At 41.4% G+C, this 15,450-nt stretch overlaps 1 protein-coding gene across 3 annotated transcripts in view; it reads right to left on the bottom strand.

The window, feature by feature from the left end:
* Positions 1–5,322: 5,322 nt before the first annotated feature.
* The window catches only part of LOC125030591 (histone acetyltransferase type B catalytic subunit-like), an 18,291-nt gene continuing 8,163 nt past the window's right edge, over positions 5,323–15,450 (bottom strand). For all 3 annotated transcript variants that reach the window (XM_047620726.1, XM_047620725.1, XM_047620724.1), the window contains exons 7-10: positions 14,203–14,414; positions 9,947–10,098; positions 7,988–8,104; positions 5,323–7,726 (exon numbers count right to left, since the gene is read on the bottom strand). In XM_047620726.1, coding sequence (XP_047476682.1) covers positions 7,550–7,726; positions 7,988–8,104; positions 9,947–10,098; positions 14,203–14,414 — 658 coding nt within the window. In that variant the 3' untranslated portion in view covers positions 5,323–7,549. The remainder of the gene's footprint in view (positions 7,727–7,987; positions 8,105–9,946; positions 10,099–14,202; positions 14,415–15,450) is intronic.

The raw sequence follows: 15,450 nt of genomic DNA, 5'->3' as shown, positions 1-15,450 counted from the left end.
AGCAACACGCCTCTTTGGTCCTCTATTCCAGCAAGACAGGCGGCCTGATCCTGGCCCGGTCACGGTCAACCGGCTGGTCTCCCCCGGGAGGCTAGGGTCAAGCAGTCATGCCGTCATTGGCACTCACAATGGTCCGTGAGCGCTGTCACAATGGCTATTGGCTGCGTATATCCTCTCATCACTCCTGTTGCTGTTAGACACTGGTTCTGACACTCAGCTTCCCCTTGTTGGACTCCTTGGTGGATGGGGGCTTGATTGGATGAAGCACTTACCAATATATGGATAAAATTAACAAACACCCACCACAGACTGATCAGAATGTTAACGAACCGCGCAAGGCCCAGACCACGGCAGTCACCATGAAGCCATATGTGCCTTCTGGTGGCAAAAGAAAACCCCATGCACAGGATGACACTGTCACGCCTGCTCCTAAGGTGGACAAGAACGAAGCCAATGGGTCTGTCCACCGAATAGTCAAACAACTTGACTCGCGAGCTGGCCTCTCTAGGCCAACAGCTAAGCCAGGGAGGCCCCTGAGTTCTCAGACGGCCTCCCCGACTGAGAGGGGAGAGCAGGCTGAACCAGCCGTATCAGCTGCTGCCCCCCAAAAACAAGCCCGAAAGCCGAAAGGGCGGGCCGAAGCGTCCGAGGCCGGAGACCGACTCTGATGAAGAGTAGGGACCCCCTAAACGCTTCGCCCAGTTCAAAGTGCCAGCTATACCCGAAGGCTTCGACAATGCCTACCAATTGGTCGCCCGAGATCAGGGCATGATCATAATGCCCAAAGATCAAGCTACCCTGAATTTCCTCCGGGAAACGAAGGAGCTAGCAGATGGGAGGAAATTGAGTCTTTCCCCACTAATTCCCGAGGAAAAGAGAACCAAGATGGTGCTACTTGGCTTCTTAGTCTTATACGATGTGGAGCTGATCGCTTCACACCCACAGGTCGTGCAGGCTTCCCGAATGTCGAAGGGGAAGACTCCAACCAGGCAAGTCCCGGTGACCATGAAAGGTGCCCCAACCACTACCCTTGATCTGGGTAACTGGGGCACCTACAACCTTCGAACGTATGTGCCTGAACCACTTCGGTGTTTCAAGTGCCAGAAATACGGTCACCACCAGGCTAACTGTACAGCCAAGCCTAAATGTGGTGTCTGTAGCAAGGCACACAACACAGAGGTATGCCTTAAGGCATACAAAGAGGAAAAGAGGGACACAACAGCCAAATGTCCCAACTGTGCCAAGAAGCATCACACCTGGAGCCTGACTTGCTCTGTCAGGAAAGAGGCGGCCCTCAGGTGACAAGAGGTTGCTCAAAAGCGACCAGACTTTGTTCCTGCCCCCCCAGGCACCCACGTCTGGGGAAGGAACAAAAGCGAAAAGGCCTCCCGACCTCCTAAGAGGAAGGAAGCCGCCCCCCAGCCGACACCGGATGTCTCCAACAAAAAGGAGTTTCCGACAATGCCAAAGGTGCAGAAAAAAACCCTAAAGAAAAGAGGTTCTAAGAGCACCACAAAAAATCCCCAACATATGATCATCTCCTCTTTGACGAGGACTATATGACTCTCCTGTTGACTGCTGTTGTCTCAGCAGTAGCAACAGCCCTGGGGAGGTCGAGTGAGGAAGCCGAGAAGGCAGTTTCGGTCGCCATGACGGCAATGACCATGACTGTCGCAGCCCTGAAGGGAAGCATCATAGTCTGTGAGACAGGCGAGTAAGTCCTCTCCACAATCTGACCATTCTTTGTCATAAATTGGGCAATCTGTTGGGGAGATAGACCGTTCCGGTGCAAGTATTGAGGGTTGGATGAGGTTCTGTAGGGATGGGATTACCACATAGATCAGTTAGTTTTGTTAATGCTATAGCTTGGTTTTCAGTTGTTACTGTGACGAGACGGGAGTAATCAGGTCGGCTACGGAAAGAGACTTTGCCTACTTGTTTTTGGAGGCATTGCTGGAAGAGGAGGGTGTTTTTATCTATTTGGCTGGGCTAAATAGAGTATTTAGGATTCTTGTAGAGGTGGGGGTAGTAGAAGTGCGGGGACGTGTGGAGGAGGTAGTAGTGTTGAGGGGGATAGTATTATGGGGAGGTGGGCAATAAGGTTGTAAGGTAGTAATAAGGGGAGATGGGGTGGTTGATGAAGAAGGTTGTGGGAGTAAAGGTGTTGAAGTTGAGCATGTTGGGAGAGTAGAAATGTCTCCTGGGGGTTGGTTGTTGATTAGGGTTGATACTGTACTAGTATGCATTGATGATGGGGTAGTTGTTGCAGTGTTCGGAGCCGTGGTCAAAGGAGAGCTGGGATTGGGGCTATTTGATAAAGGGGCAAGCCTCATTGCCCCTAAGAGTGGGGATACGTCTTCATTATTGGCCATGATAAGCCTGGAGTATGTTGGGGAAAAAAATAGTCGACCCCTCAGGGTCCCCTTGAGGGGTAAGGGCCAGGTATGGCAGGGGAATACCGTGCCCATGGTTCCCTTAGGCCGTTCAGGACTGACATAAAGTCAGCCTTTCATCCTTTCAGCACGGCTCTCACACCTTAGGAGGTGGATAGTAGAAGGGATTGGTGAAGAAACTGAAACGAAAAGTATGAGTGGGAAAAAAGACTATGCAAAATTAGAGTCCCAAGGTTGAGGAGTTCCCCATCATTGGGTCTCAGTCTTCGTCTCCTAAGCCCCCCCACGACAACAACGGGCAAAGGATTGTGGGGGAGCGGGAGTTGTAGAATTTGAAGGTGGATGAGTATTAGTTTGGGACTCGATTATGTAGTTCTGGGTATCTTCAAGAGTTTCTGTAGTGGAGTTGGTTGGGGAGTTTTGTGAGATAAAGGTTTTCTTGTGAGGGGGGGAAGAGAAGTCTGGTGTCTGAAAAATAGGGGCAAAGGAAGGTGGTGATTGTGAGGTAGGGGAAGAGGGGGTGGAACGTTTATTCTGTCTGCTGCGGGTAGTGCGGGGAGGGAGAGGGGAAGGTGTTGGGGCTGTAGTAGAGATTGGGGTGTCTGGATTTAGGATAGCAAAAGAATTTGATTGGGTAGAGATTGGAGTGTCTGGGTTTAGGATGGCAAAAGAATTTGACTGGGGAAGGTAGGAGGTAGAAGAGGGGAAGGTAGGAGGTAGAAGAGGGGAAGGTAGGAGGTAGAAGAGGGGAAGTTAGATGGAGGGGGGTTGGGTTTAGGAGAGGGTGTAGGAGCTTGGGAGGTAGGGGGATTGACAGAGTGAGCGACATTACTGGAGTAGGGGGTAAGAGAAAAGCCTTGTCGACGTGCTTCCTGTCTGGCTTCACGTAGAGTGAGTCCAAGTCTGAATCTAAGAGTTGCTACCTCAGACTCAAATTTGTAGGTGGGGCAGCCTCTATAAAATACATTATGGGGGCCGCCACAGTTTGCACATGTGCGTCATTGTGCAGAGCAATTTGATCGAGTATGGCCAGGTTGGGCACATAGCGGGCATCTGGCTGTGGAACGGCTATGTTTGGCAGGATGTCCTAAATGCCAACAATTTTGGCACTGACGAGGAGGAGGTTGGTATGGTCGGATAGGTAGGGATTCCCTACCTATGTAAACATTTAAGGGAAGGTCATGTCTACGGAAAGTAATTTTGGCAATGTTGATGGATTTCTTACGATTTCCTCTGGGAGGAATGGAGTAGCATTGTATATATGTTGCATCATAGTCTGTGAGACAATGGTTAATGGTTAAAAGCAAAATAAATGTGCTAGACATCTAAGGTCATGTAGCACTATAGTAAATGGTAGTGAAGGGTGGTTGAGTTAGTGATTAATTGTCAAAGTTGGGCAAAGGAATTGACAAGTAAATGGGTTAAGGTTGGGCAAGGTAATGTATAGGGGTTAGATCAATTGAAGGATTTATATGCATTTGAGGAATGAAAACAGGTTGTCAAAGCAGAAAGTGTGAGAAGTTGTGGGAGGGATCACGAAAAATCGGTCCCATTTGGCTGGGCTAAATAGATTATTTAAGAATTTTGTAGAGATGGGGGTAGTAGAAGGACGGGGGCATGTGGAAGAGGGAGTAGTGTTGAGGGAGGTAGTGTTATGGGGAGGTGGACAATAAGGTTGTAAGGTAGTAATAAGGGAGGATGGGGTAGTTGATGAAGGTTGTGGGGGTATAGTTGTTGAAGTTGAGCATGTTGGGAGTAGAAATGTCTCCTGGGGTGTTGATTAGGGTGGATACTGTACTAGTCGGCATTGAGGAGGGGGGTATTAGTTGTAGTGTTCAGAGCCGTGGTCAAAGGAGAGCCTGGGGTCAGGGAATCGGGCGAGTTTAAATTGGTGGAGCTATTTGATGAAGAGGTAATTGCCTCTAATAATGGTATGGTTAATGGTTAATGGTTAATGGTTATTCATTGTTGGCCATGATAAGCCTGGAGTATGTTGGGGAGAGAAACGGTCCACCCCTCAGGGTCGCTTGAGGGGTAAGGGCTAGACAACTGAAGCAGGGGAATACCGTGCCCATGGCTCCCTCAGGCCGTTCAGGACTGGCATAAAGTCAGCCTTTCCCTCCTTTCAGCACGGCTCTCACACCTTAGGAAGTGGATAGGAGAAGGGGTTGATGAAGGGACAGAAACGAAAAAGTAGGAGGGGAAAAAAAAGACCATGCAAAATTTGTTGAGTCGAGGGCTGAGTCCCAAGGTTGGGGAGTTCTCCATCATTGGGTCTCAGTCTTCGTCTCCTAACAGGAGAGGGAGAGAGGGGGAGAGAGGGGGAGAGAGGGGGAGAGAGGGGGAGAGAGGGGGAGAGAGGGGGAGAGAGGGGGAGAGAAGGAGAGAGAGGGGGAGAGAGGGAGGGAGAGGGAGGGGGAGAGAGGGGGAGAGAGGGAGAGCGGGGGGGAGAGAGGGAGAGCAGGGGGGAGAGAGGGGGAGCGGGGGGGAGAGAGGGGGGGAGCGAGGGGGAGCGAGGGGGGGAGCGAGGGGGAGAGAGGGGGGGAGCGAGGGGGAGAGAGGGAGGGAGCGAGGGGGAGAGAGGGAGGGAGAGGGAGGGAGAGAGGGGGGGGGAGAAGGGTGGGGAGAAGGGGGGGGAGGGAGGGAGAGAGAGAGAGAGAGAGAGAGAGAGAGAGAGAGAGAGAGAGAGAGAGAGAGAGAGAGAGAGAGAGAGAGAGAGAGAGAGAGAGAGAGAGAGAGAGGGGGGGGGGGAGAGAGAGAGAGAGAGAGAGAGACGAAGGTATTTTACCCCCCATCGAGTGATTTGATACTGGTGTAACATGTTTGCTTAATAAAAAAAAATAAAGCACACTATAAATCAATTGGTATAAAGACACCTATACTCTTGTCTTTTTCACCACAGATTATTTGGGAGAAGAATAGATCCATGTGTCAATATGCTTTATATTGATCTAATATTATATGCAAATGATCTTGTAAAGTTTCAATTGAAGTAACTAGTACAAAATTGTGAATGCTGTGCACATTATGAAGACAGATAAATTACTCTTTTGCTATGAACATTAAATTTACCATCTAAATATAATGCCTACATATTTTTCTATGAAACATCAAAAAATTAAATATTCATCTTGAACAATTAGCATAAAAAAAACATTGTCAATCTTTTTCAACTCACATAAATAACCATAATGTGTTCTGCCTGCCTTTATCCCTTTCTAATTATGAAATGGCAAAACTACTTCAATGAGCATCCATTAATTCTACTGAATTACCTAAATCACTGTATTCATATACAACCTTTGTTAGCTTTCACACTAATTATTAATGGTTACTGTATTTTACACTGATTTACCAAAATCAATTTTAGACCTTTCTGGACACAACAGCAGAGAGGACAATTCCACTTCCTATTCTCATTATATTCAACTGGGTAAACTGCATTAAAAAAGTATCTGCTCAGTGGCCAGACCGGAAGTAGAATTAGAACAAGTTAAACCCTGAGACCCGATGCCCTTCTCTCATGATATGACAAACAAAGCATTTCTATTCTTTGTATCCAGCAGTAAGTGAAAACCAACTAGGCTACAGTACATCAAGTGGAGGTAGGTGTTGCCACTATAAATTTCAGTTAAAGGACATTTGTTCTAAGGATCAATAAAAGTAAATAAACAATAGATGCTTAAAATAGGACAATATATATATTTCTTTCAACTGCAAATTTAATGCAAGTAGATTTTCCACGCAAGCTCTACAAACCTCAAAACCTTTATTGCAACAATGAATCTTATCTCATCTGCCTTCTATAATATGTAACTATCCAATCAGATAACCTTTGCCAACTCTTTAGTGAATTCCAGACTTCCACAGCCTTCTACACATTTGGACCTTTGTAACCACATCAATAATATCTCTACCAACTACAGCACTAAATATTAACATGGCAATATATAATTCTCTTCTGAAAACTATACAGACTGCTGTAAACTACAATTCCATACTCTGTATTTTTGTACTTCATCAACCAAACATTAAATATTGTTAAGGCAAACAGACTTACTTCCTGATTCTATTTGGCAGGGTTCCATCCAGGCTTAATGCCACACTGGTTGGAAGAAGGACCAGGAATGGCAGAAGGATATGACAACAATAGCTTGAGGTCGATTATAGAAATGTTGGGAAAAAATTACTTAAAAGAGGATACCGACACTTTGGGGTCACACAAAGAATATATATAATTGAGCTCAACATTTTCTACTTTTAATCATTAAGAATACACATGACAATAATTCCATTATCATTGAAATCAAATGCAAATGTATTGGACCTCTTCTGGATATTACAGAATTCTTGTATTAGAAACTTGGTCACAGTGATAGATAATTTCTGGCATAAGCTGTTCCTTCAATAGCAAGATAAACATCAGTGTTAAACTTGTTTCAAACCTGATTCTTAAGCAACAGTTTCTGGATTAAATTATCTCTTTGCTTATTTTATTTTTTAATTCATTTCATGTCCTAATTGTAATATCAGCCAGATCATCAGATTACCAAACCGAGTATTTGTTTTTTATTCATGTTTTCTTTATATATATACACACAAATATATATTTATATATATACACATTCATATACATATAAATATATACATACATATATATAATACAAACACACACACACACGTACATGTGTGCGTGCATCTATTTATGTTAACTATTGCTTTGCAACATCTGGCATTTCACAGTCAAGGACGATACCAATTCTATTTATGTTAGATTACATATTTATAAACTTTACTGGTCAAGATTTGAAATCCATTAATAAAATGACAAATGGTATAACACAATTTATTTTTCATAGTAAGTTGTTTATGACAAAATTTTGCCATTTATGATAATACAAGTTGCTGCCTGAAATTATAAAAGTATTACTGAATTAAGTGACAAAGGTGCAGCAAACAAATGCTTTATTGTTTGGGGGGAAAAAAGTATTTTCATTTGCCAGAAATGAACAATGCCATCCAAATTGTTTCAAGCAAACTGGTTACGCACAAGAAGGGTATGAGCTGTTGCTTCTTCCAAATACTATTCATTAATTTTCAGTAAAATAAACCATGACCACACAATAAGTCGAGGTTTGTTGCTATCCTTAAATTGGTCAAGACAAATTGGTAGCTGCCAGACGCTCCAGAACGTGTAAGTAGTGATCCTCCAGATCATTATATTGGCGTTCCAAACTCTCCAGGCGCTGCTCTTTGCTCGTGATGGTCATTGTGGCTTGGTACTCTTCTGGCTTCAGTATCTTTTTCAGCTTCTCCATGTCTCTATCTTCTTTCTGTAAAGAAAGATATTTGACAGATTTAGGAAGATGTCAGTCTTGACAGAAATAATATTATAGTATATAATCATTAAGTTGGAAAATTCAAATGGAAGTAATGGTTAAAATTTCAATCACTAGAAAATGGCATTTGAAAATCGAGAAATATAATTGCCCAATAATAACAATAATAATAATAATAATAATAATAAATGAGATTGAGAGAGACAGAAAGAGAGAATGAATATCAATGTATGCAGACTGTTACAAAACACATACCTGGTACTGAACATTAAGCCGGTTCTTAACTTCCAATCTGTATCTTCTGTAAGATTCTTTATCTGATCGGTTTGTTATGTGAAGTCTGAGGATCTCATACACACGTCGAACTTGTTTCTGTAATGTACGATTCATTTCTAAAACTTGAAAATCTAAAATGATAAGAACATCAACTCTGTTGCTTTGACTGCAGTTAATGCTACAAATTGTAACATTAAGCCACTGAGGAAAGGGAATTCACAATGCTCTTGTTTTATGGACAGTGCATGTTCTCAGTATGAAGCGGTTAATATCCCAACAAGTGAATATTTACCCTTAGTTCTCTTAATCAGTAGCTAATTGCACAACACGTGCTTAGTCTTATTTGCATGATTGTGAAAAATATCAAAGCCTGTCAGATTCCCCTCTCTCTATTTTTTTTTTGTTTTCTTCTCCATTTCTTCCCATGAAGGATATTTATGTTGTGTCTGTTAATAAATATATGGTACTGTTTGAGAAGTTTCTTTTAGCTACACCCTACTTCCTTTACAGGCCCTCTATCATCTTAGCCAAGCAGTCTTGTTTTCTTTTGAATGAAGAAGCATGGGGAGTGTGGAGTAGTAATTCTGGTACTACATGGCACTTTTCATCCATCCAATATCACATAGTTACTTCCTGGTGTATCATCTTTTTACCACTTACTATTAATATTTGACACAGCAAATAACAATTATTCAATAATATTTCTCAAACACATTTGAATGAAAATATAAAAGATGAAAAAATAAATGCTTTGCCTATGGGTGGGTGGCATATATCCTTTCTGGGTAACAGACTCATACCACATGCGTTATGCTCTGCATGCTAAACAGTATGTTCATTTGATTGGCCATTATTGCAGTGATTTATGAGCTTTAGCCCCTAAAAGGTAAGGTGAAGTAACCTTTTTAGCTTTGTTCATTGGAAAACTGTACATGCTGCAATTGTTCTCATTGATGTGGAACATTTTGTTCCACCAAGCTTCTGATTTTTCCCCTATGAAGCCAACTGCTTACTGTGCCTGACACATGGTCTAGTTTGGCAAGTGAAACTCATGAGGGGGGGGGGGGGGATATGGAAAGAAAGAAGTGTTTGATGAGAACGGTTTCCATGAAAATATTTAGCAGCAAAAACATATCCTGTGGTAAATCCTCTGATACCACTGTGAAAGTCCTATATTACCAACTGATTGATGAAAGTGTACACAGATCATACAAACATATTCAATTTTTGGGCAGTTTATAGATTTTGAAAGAATATATGACAACTGCTGAATGATGTGTTGAGATGATTGATACTTTCACCTCTGCTTTACTAGCAATTGTCCAATATATTTGATCACATTCATTTCTATTTCATATTTGTTACAAAAAGAATCAATCAACAGACTGCATTCAAACACTTGATGTCACCCATTATTATATCAACTGAACTTTATATGTTCCCTACTTTATGAAAGATAAAGACAATGCCGCATACTTTGCTTAGTACTGGCCTTCTGGTTTCATACCCAGAGTGACCTAGATTCGAGGCCTGGTCAGGATTCTTATATATCCCTATTTTTTCATGCTTATACAAAAGAACAAGTGTATAGACTGAATACACACTTTATAAACATAAGGCTAGGAACAAATACTGTATGAACTTTATAGCAAGAAGAGTATATATAAAGAAGAGTGAAGCTTCCACCAGATATAAAACAAGATGACTTTAGTAACAAGTAAAAAAATAAACTATTTATTTCCTTGCAGATTTCCTTACCTAAATATTTTCATTAAAAATGTGTATACCTGGGATAACTGACATGGTTAGCAGAACCAAAAGTACTTTTCCCACAAAACTGTCTTAAACTACATAACCGAACCATATAATTGAACATGCTATTTTTATCTAAAGGTTATCACATCCTCTCAGCTGTTCACAAACTTCTAAAGAACTTACTTTATTCAGCTTTAACTTCTCCTGGGCTTCTTTAGCCATGGCTTCAGTGAATCCTTCAGTCAGCTTTGATGGCTGGAATGAGTCCATCTTCAGGCAATTTTTGGAGTCGACAAAGTCCCGCAACCGTACAAAGTTATCTGAGGGATCCTCCACTGAAAAAGAGTCAAACAAGTTTCTTAAGTATTATACTGACTATCCCTATCTTTTAGTACCCACTGCTACACAATATTGAAGGCAATCATCTGTGGAATTTCTTGTCAAATCTATTTTCTTCAATGCCATCTACTGTCAAAAAGGAAAACACCATCCAACAGTAAACTGTAACAGTGTATAAAGAAAAAATGAAAGTGAAAAAAAAACAAAGGTCATCTAAAAATCAGGACTTTGCTTTTGCAATTTCTGGGATAGTTATATTTTTGAGATCAGAAAAGTCCAAATGATTCAGTTCAGAAATGCATTATATTTATTACCTTCTTTTACTCTAAAATGGAAAGATTACTTTTCAGACTCATTAGTTATATCTATACTAAGCATATACAATAAGGGACAAATGACATGTAATCAACTGAGGAAACAGTCGTTTGCAGGTGTTTACTGCTAATGTTACTTATGGGTACCAAGAACAACTATTATGCTGCAACTGGCAGTCAGCACATCTTTTCACCAGTGATACTTGATCAACAAGTGGCTCTCATGAGAATCAGTACAAGAATCTGACCTAAACAGTTTCATATACTAAATAAGTGCAAAGAGGAAAATGTAACATATGGAATAATTGTCTTGATTCCACTGGACACCTGCTAAATACTTGATGTATTGTTTAATATTTTAAACAAATAAATGTGCAAGACATCAAAGGCCTTATAGAACTATGGCTAAGTATTATGGTGGGAAGGGTTTAAAGAAGTTCTTTATTAGAACAAAATGTTTTAGATTTCAATAGTTATATGGCATTATAAGATAGTATGATAGTGAAAGAAGTAGAAAGAGGGGGAGTGACTGGGGTAAAAAAATTGATAAAAGGGGACGAGTTAAGGACAAAGGGTGATTAGATTAAATGGAGGGAATTCATGAGCCTGAAGAAGGAGAACAAGCAGTTAACTGAAAAGGTGGGGTTATTTAGTGAAGATGTTGGACTGGTTGTGGGCTGGGGAGTGGGACATAGGAAGTAGGAAAAAGAATAGGGAAGTGATCACTTTAATGAAAGTGGTCTGGAACTGACCTATGGAAGTCTAGGTGAAAGGAAGGAGAGCAAAGAGAACAATCAAGGCATGAGAAGGACTGGGTATGCATGTCAAAGTGAGTGGGATGGTTTGAATCAAGGAGGCTCAGGTCAGTATTTGGGAGATAGAGTTCTAAGGAGTGACCTCAGGATGTAATAGTGGAGTGGCAACAGTCTCAATCTCCTAATATCAGGAAAGGTGGTTGGAGCTGAGAAAGTAAGGATTCAAAGGTTATAAAGACAATAGGTAAGGAAGAGGAGAAGTAGACTGAAATAAGCGCAATTCAGCAGCAGAGAAAAATGCGGATAACTGTGCAAGGTATAGTGGTTTGTAAGGGAGGTATGACATATGGTGCTTTATGATTTACAAGTATGGAAGATGCAGATAGATTGTGAGGGGATGAATCAAATAGTAATTAGGAATTGGTACTGAAGGATGTGTGAGTAACGTTTCTTCGAGGCAGATAACGGATAGGTCAGGTCTGTGCAAACGGATGCCTTAAATATTTCACTGCAGAAGAGTCATCATGAAGTGATCAACAAGTAATAAAGGTGGAAATGAGTGTCATAGAAGTAGGAGGAGGGTGGCCCAGGGAAAATGACAGGGGATCAGAGGGAGGAGGTGTAGTCTCAGAAGATTCATCACATGATGAAGGGTCCAGAGAGGGACACTGTTGTGACAAAAGGAATTCACATGAGCAACCAGGAGGAAGTGGGAGGGATAATAGGGAAGGAGACAGGTTTAGTGTAAGGGGGCGGGGGGGATGTATTGGAAAGGAATGGGGGGGAAGAGGGGTAGAGGAACTATGAGGAGGGTGGATGTTGGTAGTCACTTTGAATGTAGACAGAATGGGGGTAGAGGAATAGGGGGATGGGTTGAGAGAGAGCAGTATCTTCTTGGGTCATGCTTAGGTAGTTTTGGATGTTCTAATGGGTTTCAGGAAGGGAGTGGGGTTTTGGAGGTTTGGGAAACAAGGATATTTATTTTTATAAGTGAGAGAATAGGAAATAGGCATCTGAGGAGTAGAGGATGTAGATGTGGGAAGGGATGTGGTAGGAGATGGGGTGGAATGTTTGGACTGTCCGGTGCAATAGGTCAGGCAAGGAGTAGGGATACACATTGAGGGTATCTGGATTTAGAATGTAAAAAGGATTTGACTGGGAGATAGGGAGAGTAGAGGTGTGAAGTTGGGAGTAGGGTCAACCAGGGTAGATAGTGCATAGGCTTGGGTCTCAGATGTAACTTTGACAAAGCACGATGGAACAGGACAACTGCAGAAGGAAAATTTGCTTACTTGTTATTTGAGACATTGTTGGAAGAGGAAGGTATTATCAGAGTAAAGGACTCTTGGGAGAATCACAAAAAAATTGGTCCCACTTGGTTGGGCTAAATAGAGTACTCAAAAGGTTTGTAGCAGTGGGAATTGTAGAGGGGTGAGTGGTGTAGTGTGAGATAATACTGTGGAGATGAGCATAATGCACAGTTGAAGAGTTGTAATAAGAGAGAAGATAGAAAATGAAGAGGATTGTACAGGAGGTGGGTTGGAGGATATTGGGAGTGAGGAAGGGGCATCTTTTCAAGGTTGAGTTATAACCTGGGTAGATCATTTGGGATGGATCAAGCTAAAAGCAAACGTCAAGAAGGGGGTGTAATAGCAGTATTTGGAGCCATAAGCAAAGGACAGTCAGGGGTCGTTAAACCAGAGGAATTAGATTCAGAGAGACTTGCTGATAAAGGAGCAAGTCTCAATGCCCCTTAGACAGTTATAAAAGATTCATTACTAGTCATGAAATATGTTACCCCTCAGGGTCCCCATGAGGGGTAAGGGCTAGACAATCAACAAAAGGATTACTGTGCCCATGGTTTCCTGATGCTGCTTATGACTAGCATAAAGCCAGTCTTTCAACCTTTCAACATGTATCTTACACCTTAGGAAATGGACAGGGAAAGGGTTGGAGAAGATAAGAAAAGGAATGAGAAAGAAGAATGAGCAAAATTAGTGGACTTGAGGGCTGAGGCCCAAGGTAGGGGAGCTTCCCAGCACTGGGCCTCAGTCTCCATCTCCTAAGCCCCCATGACAACAATGGGCAGGGGATTGGGGGGTACTTGATGTATTGTTATTATTTTTATCCTTTTTTTTTTTCTTTGTAGTGGCAACATATTTGTGAATTGAAATATGTTAGAATAATAATTCAATTGACAGTTTTTTTTCTTGTGCAATACCGAGTCATGCTGTGTGCTTGGAGGAAAAATTAAAAGTAAGGGAAACATAGATTTCCCTCATTATGACTGAGAGCAACAAACAATTTTTTGGGGGAAAACAAGCATTCTGAGGAGCCCTAACTTGTCAATGACCAAATCAGAGCTAAGCAATTTAACCCAATGGCTACGGGTCACGCCTATAGGTGTCATAACAATACGCCCGAAATGTGGCGTGTGGCTGTCCGCCGCGGCGGCACGCCAAAGTGCCCCAAGGCAATGATTTGGCTTGATGTACTGAATTCACACGCTCAGAGTCGGCGCATTGCTGCGGTTCGCCAGAGCGTAGTTTTTTTTTTTTTTTTTTTTATACCCGTCGCCAATGGGCTAAAACAGGCTTGACTGAGTGGCATGGAAGAATATGATGCTATATGATGTTAATGGATTAAACATAGCTTACTCTGTAATGTAGAACAGCTATTGGCAAAGATTACCACATTTTTCACAGAGGATATCTTGATGGCAAGTGTCAAGAGGTTGCATGACCTGAGAATTTTTCCATAAATGTTACATTTCTCTCTCTGACAAGGTTACTGCATGCTTTGAAATGGAAGTCAGATTCTTGTGCTGACTTTTTAATTGCTACCCATTTGTAGATAAAAGCAGTCATTTGACTTAAATATTATGTGTTCACTGCAAGTGTACATGTAGTTCTTGTCAAGCTCACAAAATAATTATTACCAGGTTAACAAAACACCTGCATGGGACTAGCATGGCTATGCTGTAGCCTTTATATTTATACCTAACTGTATACCAATAAAGCAATACTCTTACCTGTAATATCTGTAACTTTTGCATTATTCTTGTAATGGTTGTATATGATGTCTAACATCTGTGCTCCCAAGCCCAAACGTTGAAATGGGGGAAGAACCAACATTTGTGAAATGCGAGGTCTGATGTTGGCTGGATATGCATAATACTCATATACAGTAGTATAACCTGCTACTGCATAATTCGGGATTCCATTCACCACATACTTTTCATATCTGAAAAAAAAAGAAGAGATGGTCAATGTCTGTAGTGTACAGTTATCATGCTACAGTATCATTAACCCAATTGACACAGATGGCAAGAATATATGCCATACCCACTGTAATATAAGTTTATTTATTGTATTTACACAGAGATGGCTCTACAAGTACTTACTCACCAAGGAGTCAGTCATCAATCCTACCTATCTCACCTGTTTACCCTTTTCCTTGACTTCTGGAAAGGGTCTTTTGTATCATTTCATTGTCTTAAATGTTACCAAGATCATTCAAACAATTTAATAATCATAACATCAATAATAATAATAACAGAACTGTATTACAAAGAAAAACATATTATCTCGCCTATTCAAGAAATGGGGAAATCAGGATCGTTCACTAGGGCTACTGATAGACTTCTTGCCAACTGAGCACATGTGGAGCCATCCATATGTAACAAAAATCACAAAAAATCTAAAGGAGATAGGACATAAATCTGTGGTGGTTGGGTTAACCACAATTATGATAGGCCTGTCAAAAATTCTGCACATATCAATATAAACATACACACATTCATATACATATTTATTTATGTATGTATGTATCTACATATCTAAAAATGTATACATGCAATAACTATATATATAGACATACATAAACCTATATGTCCACACACATACATACAGACATACACCTATATGTCCACACACATACATACAGACATACACCTATATGTCCACACACATACATACAGACATACACCTATATGTCCACACACATACATACAGACATACACCTATATGTCCACACACATACATACAGACATACACCTATATGTCCACACACATACATACAGACATACACCTATATGTCCACACACATACATACAGACATACACCTATATGTCCACACACATACATACAGACATACACCTATATGTCCACACACATACATACAGACATACACCTATATGTCCACACACATACATACAGACATACACCTATATGTCCACACACATACATACAGACATACACCTATATGTCCACACACATAC

Source organism: Penaeus chinensis, chromosome 11 (genome assembly GCF_019202785.1).
Source record: "Penaeus chinensis breed Huanghai No. 1 chromosome 11, ASM1920278v2, whole genome shotgun sequence".
Taxonomy (NCBI): Eukaryota; Metazoa; Arthropoda; class Malacostraca; order Decapoda; family Penaeidae; genus Penaeus; species Penaeus chinensis.
The sequence above is the reverse complement of the archived record's forward strand: the minus strand, read 5'-3'. Positions and strand labels throughout refer to the sequence as shown.